This window comes from Pholcus phalangioides, unplaced genomic scaffold (assembly GCF_987345545.1).
Source record: "Pholcus phalangioides strain wild (caught in Gottingen) unplaced genomic scaffold, Ppha-v1.0 ptg000022l_1, whole genome shotgun sequence".
Taxonomy (NCBI): domain Eukaryota; kingdom Metazoa; phylum Arthropoda; class Arachnida; order Araneae; family Pholcidae; genus Pholcus; species Pholcus phalangioides.
The window spans coordinates 22,321,008-22,340,179 of NW_028301615.1; the positions used below are offsets into that span (position 1 = coordinate 22,321,008).

Genomic DNA, 19,172 nt, shown 5'->3' on the forward strand with positions numbered 1-19,172 from the left:
TTATTTTTGAACTTGTCGTCTGCTTCTTTTAAGCCGGGTTTTCCTAGGAATAGGTTTGTTGCGCAGCGTGAACCGAATTAAACTATTTCGCGCCGACAGAAACGTGTTACATAATCACGCTACTCGTTTGTGTTTTCCTAGCGAGGCGCATCAGATCAGGGCGGCTGTATAAAGTATATGGCTTTGGCATCAGCTACTCTGTCGTCTGCATGCTCCGGTTTGAATGGAAGGAAAAGAAAACACACAAGAGTGAAGAGAATATCGGCAAAACCGCGGCGCACGACGCATTTGACTCCTCCAGAAGCAGTTGGCCAATCACGCCCGACGTAAAGCGCTGTCGTCAAGCGTATTGCGCTCTGTAGGAAAACAGTCATGCTATTTTTCTTACTGGTGGAGTGGACGGCGTGTCGCGCTGGGCGAATCACGTTGCGCGCGGCACAAGAAGCTCCTAGGAAAAGCCGGGTTTTCCTAGGAGCAGGTTTCCGCCAATACGCCTGACGACAGCGCTTTACGTCGGGTGTGATTGGCTAACTGCTTCTGGAGGAGCCAAATGCGCCGTGCGCCGCGGTTTTGCCGATATTCTCTTCACTCTTGTGTGTTTTCTTTTCCTTCCCTTCAAACCGGAGCATGCAGACGACAGAGTAGCTGATGCCAAAGCCATATACTTTATACAGCCATAGGGTGACCATACGTCCCGTATTTCCCGGGACAGTCCCGGTATTTTCTGTTTTTTTGGCCGTCCCGACTTTTTCGCAAAAGTGTCCCGGTTTTTCCCGTATTTTACACGAAGCCAATTTGGATTTTTATTCTTTATTGAAGTCAAAGATTGACATTATTTTTCAACTCATAAATTATTTTACGACAATTACAACTATATATGAGAATATTAATCTCCCACATTTGCCTTGAAAGTTTGTCTTTCGTGGAATACATTGTAATTCACTGCAATTTGCATCATTTCCGGCCATTGTGATTTTTCCATAATTTCAACAATATTTGGCAACTTTGTTTGGTTTCGGCGTTGCTTTTGGCGAAAATTGGCGATGTCCCGTATTTGGAAACGCAATGTCCCGTATTTCTCTCGAGGAAATATGGCCAGCCTATACAGCCGCCCTGATCTGATGCGCCTCGCTAGGAAAACACAAATGCGTAGCGTGATTATGTAACACGTTTCTGTCGGCGCGAAATAGTCTAATTCGGTTCACGCTGCGCAACAAACCTATTCCTAGGAAAACCCGGCTTTAAGCCCGGCTCAATTAGATCCGAACCTGAAATCACCGCAAGAGTCATCTGTTAGTGTAATAATAGACAACAGCACCAGCAATAACATCAAACACTGTTATCATTAGGGCTCGGATTTTTATGACCTGAAGATAAAACGTTGTTGCTGATATATTAAAAAGCCTGAATTGCGAGTTTTTCAACCGATCGGCAACGACGTATCATCTTGAGATCATAAAAATCCAAACCTTAGTTATTCTCAATCGCAAGCTCCCGGTCATCATCACCACATCCATTTAGTTGAGATTTGATCTGAACAGTCCAAAAATCTATAAATTAAGAAAACCATGATTTATCAACTGAAAATATAAAAAAATATTATTTTTTAAAAGGATGTGATGTGTACGTGGTAGAAAGACCAATAGAGTCGCGTATACCAAAGGAATATAGCCCTGCTTAATTCAACTGTAACTGTAACTGTATACCAAAGGAATTCGAATTGACAACAGGATTTCCACGTGTAAAAATAATCAAACGTCACTGGGCCGTGGCCTTATTATTATCAGGCCTTAAGCAAATAAAGCGGTAGACATATATTTCTCATACGCGACATTTAATTGCGAAACACTCTCCGATTGATCATGGAAGACATTTTGAAAGCAGCTGTTGTATCGGGAGAAAGTAAATACCCAAATACATTGGGAAAAATTCTAAATTATGGCACTGCTGGATTCAGAGATAAGTGAGTCCCATTCCATTTTTTATTTTATTACAAAATTGAGAGAGACGTCCCGTAGTGTCTGTTAAATTAGCCGCTAGTATGCCTGAGCCCATGCCCCCCCCCCACTGGAGGGAGGAAAGGGACCCGCGGGCTCCAGCTCTAATAGGAGGCAGGACCGCCACTATAGATGCGTGGTCAACACGGGCAAGCACGCATTTTGTTCTCCCCCCCGAAATATTGAAGGGGACGTTGAAGGGTTAAATTTGCGCTCCCTCTTGTCCGGCGCCTTGAGCACCAGACCCTAATTGTGCAATATAGATAAGATATTTTCCCTAACGAACTTGAGGTAACCACCAATAGACAGAGCCTTCATTTCCACCCCTTTTTTCATTAATGGCAGTAAATTGCAATATAGCGATATGGCCAGAGTGGGTGCTTAGTAGACCCTAATTGTGACCCTTCTTGGTGGCCCTCATGAATCAATGTTTGGTTTTAAAACATTATATATCTACCAGGGCCACAGCTAGGAGGGAGCAGGCGTGTCTTGTGCCCCGGGCGCTGGACCCGAGGGGGCGCAAATTTTATTCTCACACCTCTCCTTTAACATTACTAGGGGGCGCTAAAATGCGTACTTGCCCAGGGTGACCAAACATCTAGTTGCGGCCCTGATATCTACTATAGGAGAGAGGCCCCTGAAAGTTCTCTGCAAATAAAATCTGGGGGCTTCTATCTGCTGGAGGGGGAGAGGCATGCATGAGCCGCGCCCATAAGAATGTTGAGGAAAATTTTTTGTTAAACTCTATCTTATAATCAGCTCATAGTTTTGGTCATTCAAGCCCAGGGCCGCAACTAGATGCTTGGTCACCCGGGGCAAGCACGCATTTTGACGCCCCTTTGAATACTTTTACTTATACAGTCACACCCACTTATAACAAAGTCAGAAAAAACAGTGTAACTATTCGTTAATTTGTTTTATCCATACCAGTTTTGAAAATGATCGTTCAAGCAAAATGAACTAAGCAATAATTTACTTACATGATAAGCATTTTTCAATATTTTAAGCGTTCTTAAAATAAAGATTAAACTAATATATTTAAGAAAAAAAAAGGTTAAAATTTAATTTAAATGGAACATTTAAATGTTATATAATTCAATGAAAATGTCAATCGTTTTTTTTTCTTCAATTTATATGATTGTGTAAGATAACTATTTTGCACTAAAATAATTTTTGTCTAATAATCATTCAAATGTGATGATGTTTTTTTTGCAAGGGCTGTTTCGCCATAGCCCCCACAAGCTGACAGGCTCCAGTCTTGGGTTGATTCTCATAATTTTTGTTTGTTCACGTTATAAATTCATCATGAAAGAGCCCGTGAAAGATCTCACCGTAGGTGCCCTGCTCTAGGATCTGGGGACCATGTATTTTACCGTTGCATATTTTCGCCTGACTTTTTTGAATCATTCAAAAAGAAGTGCTTTCACATTAATATGAGCTCTTTTTCTGAATCTTTTCTTGAACCACCCCTTTTTTTTTTTTCAATCAACCAGCTATATATCTTCAATTTTCAAAGCAATGGGTTAGTTTTTTGCACTTGGACATTCTCAAACTCAACTACAACCAGCTTTCGAATTAAGCTAAAAGTGAGCAAATGTGCACAAAAGGAGTTTTGAAGGTTGGATTCTTGAGAAAAAAACTGCCTTAATCCTTTCTTCATAAAAGTTTTTCTGCAAGCAAAATAGGATTCAACTTTATAGGAGGCTCTATACCTTCTCTAAGGATTTAACAGAAAAGTGTAAAAAAAGTGAAGCAAAGAGGATTTTTTTTTGCCACTTTTATAATATTCAAAACACTCATTTTCTCCCAAGGAAAGAAGCTCATTGTCTGAAAAGGTAAATTCACAGATAAGATTTAGATAAGCTAACAAAGAAATTTGTATTTCAAAACCAGCTTATTCATATTTCAAATAAAAATAACATAGAGGTAAAATACGAAATTCATGTGACTTGGGAAAAACTTTATTATATATGAAAATTCGTAATATCCAAGTTCATTATATGTGGGCCCAACTGTATATATTGTAGCTGATCTGTGTATGTGTGTGCATGTTCTTAACACACAAACGAAATCTTCTAACAGTTTTCTTTAAAGTTTGCTAATGAATTAGAAGTTATAATAACCGGCTGTGTAGGGCTTTTTTCTCATCCTTTTATCTTAGGACAGTCACTATTCCAGCAACAGCCAAACATCAGGTTGATGTGAATATAAAAGCTGAAAACCTACAACATCAAAAAACACTGCTGCCCAACGTACAATAGGGATATAAATTCTCTCTCATCCATCCACTGAGGTATTCAAATCTGCCACAGATACAAAGTGTCGTGATATGATATACAATCCCAAAATTATCAATAGTAAATCTAGATCCACCAGAGCTATGAGAGTGGCAAATTGAAGGGGCACCCATGGTTATAAAATTATAGACTTTAACGGTGAAAAGAGTGGGTGATAGAATCATGTTTGCCCCCACTCCCCTGAAAAAAACAGCCTTGAGTGAATCCTTGCTCTGGACCTATAGGGGAAAAGTTCTCAAATATTTTGTGGGGGGATATTTCCATACCCTAAACCAGGCATCTGCAACCCGTTGCTTGCGAGCATCATGGTGCTTCTTGAAATACACATAGTGCTTGATGCTCATGTCTAATTTATTGTTCACCAGCACTTGATCAATGTTCCAATTAAAACACCTCAGGGGAAATTGAAGGATTGAAATATCATCATTTCATGCATTCGTATGCTAAACTTGCCATAAGGGTGGTGATCTTTTGATTATGAGTTTAGGCAGCGCTTTCGACTGTAAAAGGTTGAAGACCTATGTGTTAAGCATCATAGAGATGCTGGAAAATGTTAAAAGGGGATTCCAGGCCCGACAAAAGTTTACGCCTATCGCCTATGTATGAGTCTTCTATTTTGATCAAGCAATATCTGTTGATTGATAAAATTCTCTTTCCTTGACCTTCTTGCTTTTTTATAAAAGCTCATGAATTCCACTGTCTTCACTCAGAATGAAAAAAAAAACATGAGTGAAGACAGAGAGACAAAAAGTTATAGAATAGGCTGTCGCTTCGAATTAGCTGCAGCTGCAAAAATTTGCTTTTGAAAGTTAAGTCAAACCCTGCTATAATGAATTTGATTCATTATTCATTATAATGTGTCAAACAATATTTTGTATTAGATTGGATACAAGTATAGTGAACCAAATTTTCCCCTTTCAATTATTCATAACTAGGGCTCAGATTTGTAGGATCTAAATTTGAAACGTTATTGCTGATAGGTTAAAAAATACTGAATTTCAGGTGTTTTAATTGATCAGCTACAACATTTTATCTTTAGGTCATAAAAATCTGAGCCCTAATTATAACTGCTTGACTATATCAACTGTATATTTATTTTTTATTTGGATTAGGAAATTACAGTATATATGCCCACACACATATATTTTTTGTATGAATATATATATATATATTTTTTCCAGAGCTGAAGTTCTGCCCCATGTTATGCATCGGATGGGATTTTTGGCTGCTCTGAGATCAAAAGTGTTGAATGGTTAGTTGAGAAATTTTTTTCATAGCTTTTCTCTTTCTGTTATTGTAATTCACTATTTTACAAATCAGGAAAAAAAATTAGGCATTTGCCAAATTTCTTAAAAGCCAAGCATGTTCTTTAAATTTTTTTTTTTTTGAAACGTAATGATTCCCTTCTCCATGTTAATAGATGCTCTGAGGCTGACATAAATTCCCATAAATTTAGCTATCGTATAGGAACTTTAAGATTCTAATTTTTATGTCATTCAGTTAATTTTTTAGTCACCGTAGCATCCAAAATTTGTCAAGCCCCACTGTAAGTAAAAAAAATGTTAGGTCAATTAACACAAATTATGTTGATGAAATAAATGTATTTGTGTGCATAATATGCAGTGGTCTATGATTGAGTAAATGAAAGTAAGAAATGTAAAAATCACAGTAAGAAATGAATTTTTTCCCCCCATGTATAATTCATAGATTAGGCTTGTAGGCCGGAAATTACAAAGGCCTAGGTTAGGAGTTTTCAAACTTTTGTCACCCACGACTCTTTTGTCCAATACATGGTTCACCTCCGGCTCCCTGTTTAGTAGATATTTTCACTTTTTAGAGAACAACTTTAAAACATAAATAGGCATACAAATTAATATCTTCATCTTGTCGCGATGCTCCTAGGATCTGTGTCACACACTTTGAGAAATGCTAGTTTAGCCTTGGTGGATTGGTTCCATAACAACAATAAATTTTCTTTATTTCACTTACTTTTTTTATTGTTTTATTCATTTTTATTAGTTCACTTACCCATTATCAGTTTTTTCAACCTTTAAATTACAAATTTTGCCTCACTTTATATCTACTGTTAAAATACAGTAGATTTTTCTTAATAGACACCTCTCCCCCCCTCCCTTCCCCGAGATGCGATCAATCCTCTTTTACAGCAAAATAATAATTTCCAATTAATGTATAATAAAAGTATACTTTTCATACCCCGATTAATGGTCACCCTCTCTGTTATGGACAATTTTTTTTTACCCCATCTGTGTCCTCAAAAGAGAGAGGTTTTACTGTATATTACTCCTGTATAATTATCAAAACATTAACTTTCGATTAACTTTAAAATATTGGTTTTCAGGTGCTGCAATCGGTGTGATGATTACAGCTTCTCATAACCCTGCAGAAGACAATGGTGTGAAGCTCTGTGATCCAATGGGTGAAACGTTGAGTCCTGAGTGGGAAATTTTAGCAACTGATCTAGCTAATGCCAAGTGGGTCTTTTTATTTTCATTTCCCCCAAACAATATATATTGTTGTTTAATATAAGAGTTTCTGTGACATTTACCTTTCCTGCTTCTTTTTTTTTTACTTTTTATGTACTAACTACAGCCACTTGTAACTATGAACGCTGTCCGTAACTCTTAAAGCCAACTCTAAAATTTCATATGAAGTATAGCATTATCCACCTGCAGGTCATTGAAGTGATTTAGGATGTTTCTTGTGGCAGCCTCAATTTGTGTAAAAATTTATTTCATTATTTTTATTTGATCTAAACAGGGACGTATACAAGATTAACATTTGGAGGGGGCATAAAAATTTTCTTTCAGATAAATTTCGAGTTACCACCCTTGAAAAGGCATTTCAATTGACAGAAATCCGTAAAAGTAGCACTTAAAAATTATTTTCTTTTGATATATCTTTTTTTTTTTTAAACCAAAACATCAACTTTTTTTTCTGATTTTTGGTCTGCTTCTGGAAGGCATGTGCCCTCTGTGCCCCGTCCTGCATGCGTGTCTAGATCTGAATAAACTCTTTTTATACATTAAAACTTCACCAGGAGCATATGCATGACCCACTTTTTGGGGGAAGTGCACACTGATGGTTTAAAAGTTTGAAAGGGAGTATTTCTTCCAGAAAAATTGTGAATTTGGAGCCTTCAAATAGCAATTAAAATTAGCTAGGTTAAAACAGTATATGGAAGGTTAAATAACAGTATAAAAGGGTTCAAATCTGATGCACTCCCCCCCCCCCCCCCATCACATCTGCATATGCCTTTTACTATAGCAACTAAAAAATCTGTATTGGCACCAAAATTTTTCATTTCTGTTTGTAGAATGTTTTTTGGAATTCATATCAGTGTATCTACCAACTTCTTGAAAAGTCCATTATTTCTGAACATTTTTATGTAAAAAAAATAAGAGTAACTGCAAAAAAATTTGGCTGGTGCCTAAATTTTTTTCATTTTGTCAAGGCCCCCCCCCCCCCCAAATAATGGCTAATACTTGAAATGCCTAGGTGAAACTTTACAATAAACAACAAAGATCATCACAGGCAACCTGACACAATGATAAAAAGAAAACATAGACCATAGCATCATAGTATTACACAAGTTTTTATGACTAGTCTCACTAAAGTTTGGCTTTGACCTACAAAATGGCCATAATAATAACTACAGTAACAGGGTTTAAGCTGGATAAAAAATTTGCAATAAAAATTTCGCAAAAAAGCGAAAATTGGGGGAAAAGCTTTAGCAAAATGCTACAATGCTATGTTTGATGGTTGGATGTCTTACTCATTTCGTACCTCCTGTAAGTATTTTTGCGAAAGTGGCTACTTCTTCTTTTGCATTTTGCGAAAAATGCGACCATAGCTTAAACCCTGTACAGTAATAATATCTCACATCTAAAAAATCACTTTTTACAATACTGCCATAAATATTATTCTATCTTTCACAGAGGGCCAGAAGTTCTAGATTGCTTGCAGAAAATATGCACAAAGTATAATATTGATGGAAATGTTGTGCCTTCAGTATTTCTTGCTATGGATACTAGGTACTTATCTTCACATTAAATTTTATTTTTATTTCATACACGACTTTCAGAAAGTTTTCCTTTTTAATCATTCATATTTTTATGCTCTAAAGCAGTGGTTTTAACCTTTTTTCACTCTCACACCTCCCCAGTGCAATATGACTAACCTGTCTGCACCACCTAGGATAATGTGCTTTCTATTTGTTAAAAAACTCAATTTCTTGTGGTTTAATTATCCATTATAACTAATTTTTAAAAATTCTTTTAAATGTTATTTGATTCTTTTTTTAGCTATGATTAATAACTTTTGGGGTTTCCTTTTTTCTAAATTAATTAGAAAACTTCACTAAAAAATAATTATTTTTTTAGCTTAGTTTTTGAATTTAAAAAATGCAGTATATGTACAGTCGAACCCTGTTGTAACACCACCATCTATCTCAAAAAATTTTGGCAATTTAACGAGTTTGGCATTATGTCAGACCATGGTTGGAATAGCGTTTCAGAGAGGCTTCATTACATAAATTCACATGTTTATTATGAACTATTGTATCTCAGTGCCTTGTTAACACTACTCCATAAATGAAATAATCTGTTTTACATGCATTCAATTTTAAGATGAGAAAATTTTTAAAATTTTAAAAACTGTATAATGTTACCTAAATATTTCTTGATATAATATTTAGATACATATTTTAAACTTACTCTGAAATTATTTTAGTTCTGCATAAATTTAGAAATGCATTTTATAAGTACAAAAACAAAATACACAAAGGTAAACAATGGTGATGGCATTGCTTTTTTAGCCCTTATTGGTTTGATAATCATAAATTTCCCATTTTTCATATATTGAAAGAACGACACCTTTTTGGCATTAATTTGAATGGAGCAAATCAAGGGAGAGAATAGAACTGAAAATATAATGACCAGTGAGCAAAAATATGCACTGTTGAAAAACTTCTCTTGGCAACCTTGAAAAACTTGTGCAGTTTGCTCTATATCGGGTTTTTTACATTATGGATGTTTTATACCCTATATGGAAGATTTGTTCACTGAAAATTTGTGGCGGTAAGCGGGGTTGGTGCTACAGCAGGGGGTGGTATAACGGGGTTCGACTGTATATGTTCACTTGATTGATTTTTTTTTGTTTTTCCAGAGTCATACAATAGTATCAAATCTAAGCCCTAGCATTCTAATAATGTGAAGTGCAAACGCAAACAAACCACAGTTGTTTGGGTATTAATGGTAGTTTCCCTCAATCTGGGAATGAAAAACAAGTATGATTGTTAACTGAAAAAGAAACTTTTGCAATGCAAACTTCACATGACACATCTCTGTAAGTATAAGCAAAACAATATTGGTATAATTCATATTTTTCAAAGAACTGAAAAATATAATTTTTTTCATTGTTTCAATTTTCCTGAATAATTAGTCTACATTTTATGATTTTTTTTCCATCTTGCATCCCCCAAAAATGCTTTGCTGCATCCCCACCCCAGTTAAGAGCCACTGCTCTAAAGTAAAAAATTTGATTTAGTAAATGAATTAATTTTATAATTTTATTTTACAACTCAAATTTTTGTTACCTTCCAGGAGAAGTGGTCCAGCCCTATCAGCTGCTGTCTCTGAAGCTTGCGAGGTTCTAAAAGCAAAACTCAATGACTATGGTGTGTCTCTCACACCTACATGATTCAATTGCTTTTCTTCTACTCATTCTGTTGTTTTCACACTTATGTGACCATGTATTAGTAACTGTGAAAAATATTTTATATTCCTGATTTGTAGGTGTATTAACTACTCCCCAGTTTCATTATATGGTTCGCTGTCATAACACAAACTGCTCATATGGGAAGCCATCTAGAGAAGGCTACTATGAAAAGTTGTCTTCAGCATTCTTAAAGCTTCAATTATGTCATGTAGGTGTTATTTAAGTACAATAGTTATGTATGTGTGGACCACATCACATGGGTTTTGTTTTTAAAAAGAAATTACCTCTAAATCTTAAGCCCATTTTAACATCAATACATCTTGTAAAAATATTTGAATACCTCTTACCATACTTCTCAGAGTAAGAGATGCACTAAGGAAAATTGTTGAAATTATGTACACACCTAATGTATGGGTTTTATTTTTAGTTTCATAAATGTACTTGAAGTAAGCCTCTGTTTATATAGCTTTTGTGTTTGATTTTTATGTGAAAGAATTTTTCTTTTATTTGCAAGAGTGATAACTACATTTGACCATACTATGGGCTTAATCAAAACATCTGTTTATGAAAGAAAAATAATTTTTTCACATCCCCCCCCCCCCCCCCGTCATGCCAGAAGCATGAATGTGTGAATTTCCATTCCGAAATAGGGGAAATGGCATTTGAAGTGTCATTTCCCTAAAAGGCTTTTTAACATACATTTAAATGCGGGGGTGGGGGGGGGGTGTTAAATATTCACATTTCTGACAAAACTTAGATAGCAAAATAAGGGATCACACACCAGCTCATAAACCCAAAAAGTGAGAATTTGCGCATTCATGCTTCTGGCATGGGGGGGGGGGGGCGCAAATATAGTCTCATAAAATATTTGATCAAATATACTAATACCCAGAATTACGTCAGCCCATGTATATATATATGCTGTCCTGTTCAAAATTGTTTTTGTTTTTTAGTGCAATTTGGACAAACTTTTAAGGCTTCAGACATTGTGTAATTAGAATAGGAATTTTTTATCTACAAGAGTCATAATAGTTACCTCAATGTCAGTTACCTTATATCTTTTATGACTTACGTTGTAAGTCTTGGAACTACTGAATGGGGGTATAGCAAACCAAATTTTCTGTCATTTAGAGTTTGTTGTGATTGTGTTTGACGATGTTTTATAGTCGCATATAACCTTTACACATAGATTGTTTCTATTTCTCATGTTCCCCTGTATTTAAAATCCCAATTTCCATAATTATTCTAGATGAAACATGGTCACCCACATGGTATTCAGAAAATTTGAAGCTGATTTTTTTTCTTTTGGGTTGACTGCAAAATCCCAGCTTTAGTATCTCTGCTTCAGACTTTAAATTTCTATGTGTCCAAATCAAATTTAATAAGCATCAGTTAGTTATAATGTATCACCTTTTTTTGTCAGGTTAATAAGAAATATGTACCCGCTGTTCATGTGGATGGTGCTAATGGTGTTGGTGCTAGTGCTCTGAAAGAATTGATTCCTTATTTAAATGGCAAGCTAAAAATCAATGTTTTCAACTGTGGGGAATCTGAACTGAATTATAAGGTAATATTTGTATTGCCAAATAATTGGAACACAATTATTTAGCTTTTTTTTAGTTTATACTTTTCAATACCAGAATGAATTTTGTTATTTATTTCAGTGTGGTGCTGATCACGTAAAGATACATCAGACAGTTCCCACAGGTGAGAAAAAATTTATATAGAGGATGAGTTGAATGGACTCGCTCCCTCCCGAATCATTCTATAAAAATTTGTTCTTTGATCAGGTGCTGAAATAATCCCAAATGAGAGATATTCATCTGTTGATGGAGATGCTGATCGCCTCATATATTTTTATGAGGATGACTCTGGAATTTTCCACATGTTAGATGGTGACAAGATTGCATCATTGGTATGAAACTTTTGTTTATGCTTGAGGTGAAAATGTTCTGCTACCACCATAACTGCACATGTACTTTTCAAGCATTCTTCTGTGGTTTCTTGCAAATAACAATACTTGCTGAAAAGTGTTTCCTAACCTTTTGTGTGGGCCACACATGTTTATCTGAATCCATACTGATCATGTAACTTTATTTAGAACCAAAAAAAATGGCTTGAATGGGTTACCAAACCAGTCAGAACCCTCTGAGTTATGACCCTTACTGACCCTATTCTCCAAAACTTTTTGTATGATTTGACACTGCTCTACACGGTCATATGGATCGGGTCTCGTGTGTTGAGTGCTTAAAAATCTTTTTCTGTGTGTAACATTGTCAGTTTCACACTTTCTGTCCTCAACAATCCTATGTATAATCAAATTCTGCTGAATTATTTCTACAGGTCACAAGAGTTTCTCAGACATCATGAAGATTTATTAGCAAATACTTTTGTAACTTCTAAAAAGTGATTCAGATAAAAACCAGTAATTGCAGAGCTGAGCTAATATTAGCTATTATTAATACAGCTTACACGCATCATTAATGTGTTGAAAATAAATTTTGTAAAGTCTGTTGTTGTTATGTAGATCGTCATTATATATTTCTTGTTTTAGTGTGCAAAGTTCTTGAAAGACCTGGTGAAAGAATGTGATCTTGATTTACAGTTGAGAGTTATACAAACCGCTTATGCGAATGGAAGTTCCAGCAATTACATTGAAAATGTATTGGTAAGTGTTAAATGCAAATCGCTATCAAGTGCTATACTGTTTGTAAAAACTGAGCATTTTACAATCTAGTTTTTCTCTTGTATGTAACACTTTATAGTCACATATTTTAAGCGATGAAAGTGGATTAGGATTTTGGCATTCTGAAACTTAACTTGGATGGTAGCTGCACCACAAATGCTCAACCAGTGTCTGAGAAATTATTGATAAATAACAAATGTGAGCTTAAAACACACAGGGGTCTTCAACCTTTCAGACATGGCTGACAAAATTGAAACTTCCCATGAAGCCAACGGGCCACCAACTCATGTAATTTAATGCCATCTTAATAGAAGGAGTCAATGTCACTTCCCAAGGGACAAAAGTAATTGAAGACTTTTATTTATTCTGAAATTGTCATTTATCAATTATTAATTTTTATTAGTTCTTAAATAATTTTTTCCCTAATTCTAAAAAAGTTTTTGATTTAATTACTGAATAAATAAATTCTAAGATTTATTTTAACCTGAAATCACTTTAAATGATTATTATTTATTTTGGTAATTCTGAAATTATTTCCCTTCTCAATAATTCTTAAAATCATTTCCTTCAATAATTCTTAAACTCATTTCCTTCAATAATTATGCAATTATTCTTTCATTGATTGTGAAATAAATTCTATCAGAAATTATGTGAAATTATTTCTCTCAAGTTTTTTTCTTCACTAATTCTAAAATTATTTCTTTCAGTAATTCTGAATTTTCATCAATTATGGAATTATTTCTTTCATTTATTCTGGAATTATAAGCTTTTAAGTTCTTAGATGAAAGCCATTGTTTTTTTTTCCCCCTGTAGCTCTATGCTATTGAAATAAAATGTAAAATAGAGGCCAATGTGACCCCCTTCCTCTATGAAGCTATTCAGCCCAACAGATTCAGGTTAAAACCAGACCGATTTCAGCAGACCACCATTATCTGACCATGAAGGAATCAAACCTTGGCTTTTTCCATAAAGCCGCCACAACACCCACATGATTACTGTTATAGGCAAGATTTCATTGATTGAATATTGCATGAACATGTGGAACTTGTAATAATTGAAAATGTGATCAAGTTTTTTATTTATTTTTTCTCTGAAGTTTTTGTTTTTTAGATTAATCTTTATTGTTTTTCTAACCTCATTCAATGTTGATAATTTTTCTGAAGGGAATCCCTGTCATTTGTGTTGATACAGGAGTAAAACACCTGCATCACGAAGCATCAAAGTATGACATTGGAATATATTTTGAAGCTAATGGCCATGGAACTGTAAGTTTTGTCATAAGAATTCAATTTTTAATGAATTTTATTACATATTATAAAAGACACAAAAATAACTACTTATCTTATCAAGTCACACATGCACAGTTACTTCAACTGGTTCTTTGGACATGCAAATTGAAAATTTTCAATATCTCATCACCAAATCCACTTTTTTTTTACAGTGATTTTTCTCCCCCTTTATAAATTGAATTGTTGATATGAAAAAACAGATTGTTATTAATTTTTTTTTTGTATGATTTCATCATTGAATGAATTTTTCTCATTCTGCAGATTTTGTTTGGAGAGCATGCAAAATTTCTAATCAAAGCTAAGGCGTCTGATGAAGGGTATGTCATTTTTATTGCTCATTAGACTTTATTACTCTAAGTACATTTAGTTTATTTCTTCAAATTATCTTAATTTTAAATAGCTGTATTTAAGGTTTTTAAACATCTATATTTATTATGGGTAATTTTTTTAATTCCATTTTTTCCCACTATCTTGGGCAATTTGGCTGCAGTGACCTTAAATTTTATGTAAATACAAAGGCCATTACAGACAAAAAGCCTAACAAGGTGGCTGAAAAGAGGTGGCCATAAAAATATGATATCAAATGTAACTAGATACTTCTTGTATTGTGTTTTTTTGTTCTTAAATCTGTGTGGGTTTGTTTCAAAAAGTTGTTCATTCACATCTCGTATACTGAGTGCTCTGGCTAAATGTATCCAAAACTATTTACTCTATTTTTTTAAATAAGTATTGCATAGATCAATATATTTTTCATTAAAAAAAACTACACAAAAAATATCTGAAATCCTAACAAATGAAATCCATATTTGATTAAAGTTTTCTATAAATTGATCCCAGTATATGTATAGGAATTACAAACTATTTGGAATTAAATTTAGTTAAATTCAATAACTGTCAAAAATTTTCTAAAAACTAATTTGTTGTTTTCATATATAAATGAACATGATTGCAGAGATTATTTTTTTTGAAAGCATGCACAATGCTCATTAGAAATATGGAAAAATATTTTTTACCAGTTTGTATCCAGTTTTAATAATTATTTGTGATATCAATTTGAGATAACCTTCCACATAATTTTTTTTTATTCTTTAAGAAAATGGTATTAAAAATAAGTAAAGATATTGTACATTAATTATGTTTTTGTAAATTACATTTTCTTTTCTACTATCTAATTTCAGAGATGATAAATGCCAAAGATCTGCAAAGAAATTCTTGAACACAATAGATCTCATAAATGAGGTTGTCTTTTTTTTTATTATCTTTCAGTTTTTTTTCCTGTAATATGTCATTATAATCAATACTGAATCATAATTAGACTAAAAAATCTATGTAGCATGCTCCTTGCATTAGTGATAAATGGTAAATATACCCTATGATTAAATAAGAATTGGATAATTAATGTTTTTTACTGCCTATATTTATAATCATTAATTGTATGTTACATTTGGCAGATAACATATAGAATGACTGTGTATTGTTTCACTTAATTTCTTTGAAAATGACTAGACATTTTTTTTTTCAAATAGGCAGTAGGCGATGCCATTTCATGTTTTTTACTAGTGGAGACAATATTGCAGAATTTTGATTGGAGCATATCAGATTGGGACAAATTGTATACTGATGTACCATATCAACAAATAAAAGTTCAGGTAATAGCTTTTCCCTTTTTTTCACAAACCAAGTTGTGTTTAAAATTTAGCAAATGAATAATTTTCATACCCTCATATCAGATTCATGGACGTTTATTTCAAGTTTTTATCCCCAAAAAATCGTCAGCCACTGAAGGATTAGTACACTAACATAGTGCACAAGAAAACTATCGAAGCAATAATTGTTGTCAACCAATCCTTGTGAAACAATGCTGTTTGTAATTGATTAAAAAATCGTAAATCTGTCTAATTAGCCCTTGTTTGCAGAAAATGACTGATGCAACAAAAAAATCATCAAATGAACAAAGTTTATAACCGTGACGTGATAAGTTAAATGGAAAAAAAATGTTTGAGAACTACTGACTAAAAGACATAAGCAGATACAGGCTCTTCAAATGAGAGGGGTAGGTGACTGAAAATATTTAGTGAACTGGGGAAGTTGTCCACATATGCCAATCATAGAAATTTTTAGTAAAGTTAATCTGTATCTCCCTATGCTTCCAGATAAATGATTAAGATGAATTCTTTTATCGAGCAAAAAGTCTTGTACCAAGAGCTCTAGGTCTCTCATTGTTAAATTTAGTTTCTGTTCAAGACTATTTACCTCAATGACCAAAAATGTATTAAACGTAGCAAAAAATTTTTCAGGTGGCAGACAAAAACTCTATAAAGCTCCTAGATGCAAGATGCACCTGTATCCAGCCTGAAGGCCTTCAAAGCAGTATCAATGAAGCTGTTGCTAAGTATGAGAAGGCTAGAGCATTTGTTAGGTAATTTTTTCACTCCATTTGCTATAGTAATAAAATTTAACTTGTATAACTATGTCAGAAAATACTTTATCTATTGTTATTGACTAAAATGATATTACAGACTTGATATTTTTAGAAAAATTTTCAATGAATAGTATTCAAAAGTGTTTCAGTTTTCAGTTTTTTTCTCTAATGCAACAAAGTTATACCCCTGTATTTAATTGGTATACTTTGAAATTATGGATGTAATCAATAATCTCTTGAGATGCGTTAATTTGCAAACATGCTACAATCATTCTTGAAAAACCAAAAATAGAGTAGGTACTATATTTTTGTATGCATAATCTGCAGATTATATGTTGAAAACATCTAAATTTCTTAATGTAAATTATACATGGTTGTATTTTCTATAGTGGAAAGGTCAAAATAGAAACTAATGGTTTAAAAAATCAAAAACAATTTCTTGAGTTGTAAATAGATTTTTTTTTTTTTGTTCTTAATTTCTTTCTCATCATTTGATTAATACAAATACAACGCCACAACAGGCAAAATGCCCAACGAGGTGGCTGAGAAAAAGGTGCCCATAAAAATATGGATGTCATATATTTCAAAAATATAGCAACCCAATTAAAATTCAACACCCACATTAGAACAGATCCAATTTTTTTGGATATTTCCCTGTTGTCCCTGTTGCCATCGCGATTAACAAAGGTATAATTACATGGCATCCGAGGGGAGGGGGGACATAGTTAAGAGTAGCCGTAATCTCGTTATTTGTTAACTACCATAGGAATGCAACCAATCAAGACACGTTAAAATTTGATAACTAATAAAACTACTAGAATCGAAAGAATGGACTCTAGTGTCAGCAAGACTTTCTCAGACTATAGTTAACTCGTGTACAAATGTACCTTCACAGTTTCCTGACAGGTAATTAAAACTGTAGAAAACTCAGAACATGCCAAATTTAATTGTGGACATCCTGTATGTTTCTGACATATATTTTAACTTGTCTTCACAGATTCAAAACCTTTTCACTGATTTTTATTTCTTTCAAGAATGCTCGTTTCGCTTGAAAAACTTGTGTGCAGTGTTTATTTTATACTAAACATTTTCAAATAGTGTGAAATGTAGATTGACCAAAGTTCGTGCATTCTGAATATTAGTGTAGCTTCAGTGAGTTCTTTTTATGAAATGTCAGTGCTGTGACAGTTATGTTTAAAATTGATCTATAATTCAAGATTTTTGTATTTTTTGATGTGCTTTGAATGTTTCATTACTTCATTAACTTTTTTAAGGCCATCTGGAACAGAAGACATTGTTCGAGTGTATGCAGAAGCAGTTAGTCAAGTATGTTGTTATTATTATTGAATTTTACGTGTAATTTATGTATGTAATAATTGTACAGTATAGAGGAATTATTATTGCATTTTACGTGCAATTTATGTATGTAATAATTGTACAGGATACAGGAATTATTATTATTGAATTTTACGTGCAATTTATGTATGTAATAATTGTACAGGATACAGAAACCCCTTGTTATACTCCCTTTTGTTTTAGCAGACATGCAGGTATTTCACACCTTACTGAAATCGCTGTTACAAGTTTAACTGACAGAATCTAGATTAAGTCATAGATTCTATCACAATTTTGATATGCCATGTATTTTCGTTCAAATTTTGGTTTTTCTTCTAAAGTAAAAAATGCCTGAATTGAATTTCTGTTTCTTTGTAGGAAGGAGCCAAATCATTAGCACAAGAAATTGTTGGGTGCGTGAAGAAATTCTGCTGATTATAGTATTACTGGTGAACTGTTAATGCTCACTTCACTTGTGAACCTCGCAGGTGAGATTACCTGCTTTGCCAACTAATAATCTTCTTTATTGTTGCATGTAGTGAGCCAAGGGATCAAAGTGGTAATGGTGCAAATCCTGCAAGATTAACCTTTTCACTGTTAAATGTGAGAATATTCAGATACTTAACCCAGGAAAACATGCTGTGTGAAATTTCCTTTCACGCACATAAAATATTTTGCTGCCAGCTCAAAACTAAGAAAATGTCGAAGTTTCCACTCTTATCTTAATAATCAGTTTGCTTCAAGTGGCAGTAAGAAGCAGTTTGCCACATATTGTCAATGAGTGTGAGTTTTTCTTTGCATGCACGATTTCTCCTCAGTAAATGAAGACTAGCTCACATGAAGTCAATAGCTCAATGGAAACTGGAAAAATCTTTGTTCTAGAGAAACAGAATAAGAGATCAGGACTGAGAATGATGCTTTACTAGCTGATGAAGAATATTTCTCAAGGAAAGAAACTATAGGGTTACACACCTTAGCATAAAGGAAAGCCGTTATCTCAATGCTAACCCGCTTTATCAAAAATATATTAGCAGTGAAAGGTAAAAGCTTCTGATAAGCTAAAAAACATTTTCTTGAATGCTTAATAATTTTTTTTTGTTCTCTTTTCCTTCAAATGCATTTAAGGTGTGATATTATGTATGAAAATTTTATAAAATATATATGCTAATACTTATGCAGGAATGAGTAAAAATTTATTTTTACATAGCTCTCGGTTTTCATTTTACTGCTTCCATTGCATTTCTTAGTTTTGATGCATAAAATTTAACCCCTAAACATTGAAATTTAGGGGATACAAATGATATTTATTTGGTATGGTACATATTCAGCTTATTTGGCTTCCTTTTGCGTAATATGTGGTTAAGACTGAATTTTGATTTCGGAAAAAAAAAATTTTTTTTGGTGCCTGGA

At 33.7% G+C, this 19,172-nt stretch overlaps 1 protein-coding gene across 1 annotated transcript; it reads left to right on the forward strand.

Moving 5' to 3' along the window:
• Positions 1-1,704: 1,704 nt before the first annotated feature.
• Positions 1,705-18,968, forward strand: nst (phosphoglucomutase 3-like protein nst). The gene is made up of 17 exons (XM_089250159.1): positions 1,705-1,963; positions 5,476-5,546; positions 6,654-6,786; positions 8,251-8,346; positions 9,916-9,989; positions 10,108-10,238; positions 11,454-11,597; positions 11,695-11,737; positions 11,821-11,945; positions 12,585-12,698; positions 13,880-13,981; positions 14,267-14,322; positions 15,184-15,244; positions 15,532-15,654; positions 16,303-16,424; positions 17,702-17,753; positions 18,141-18,968. Exons 1-17 carry the CDS (start codon positions 1,863-1,865, stop codon positions 18,195-18,197), a joined length of 1,605 nt encoding a protein of 534 aa, XP_089106285.1. The 5' UTR covers positions 1,705-1,862; the 3' UTR covers positions 18,198-18,968.
• Positions 18,969-19,172: the final 204 nt, after the last annotated feature.

Excerpts from the sequence above, each read along its gene's own strand:
- nst (XM_089250159.1), top strand. The coding sequence starts at position 1,863 with ATGGAAGACATTTTGAAAGCAGCTGTTGTATCGGGAGAAAGTAAATAC. Across the intron at positions 9,990-10,107 it reads AGCAAAACTCAATGACTATG|GTGTATTAACTACTCCCCAG; the intron begins GTGTGTCTCTCA and ends CCTGATTTGTAG. Across the intron at positions 16,425-17,701 it reads AAGGCTAGAGCATTTGTTAG|GCCATCTGGAACAGAAGACA; the intron begins GTAATTTTTTCA and ends AACTTTTTTAAG.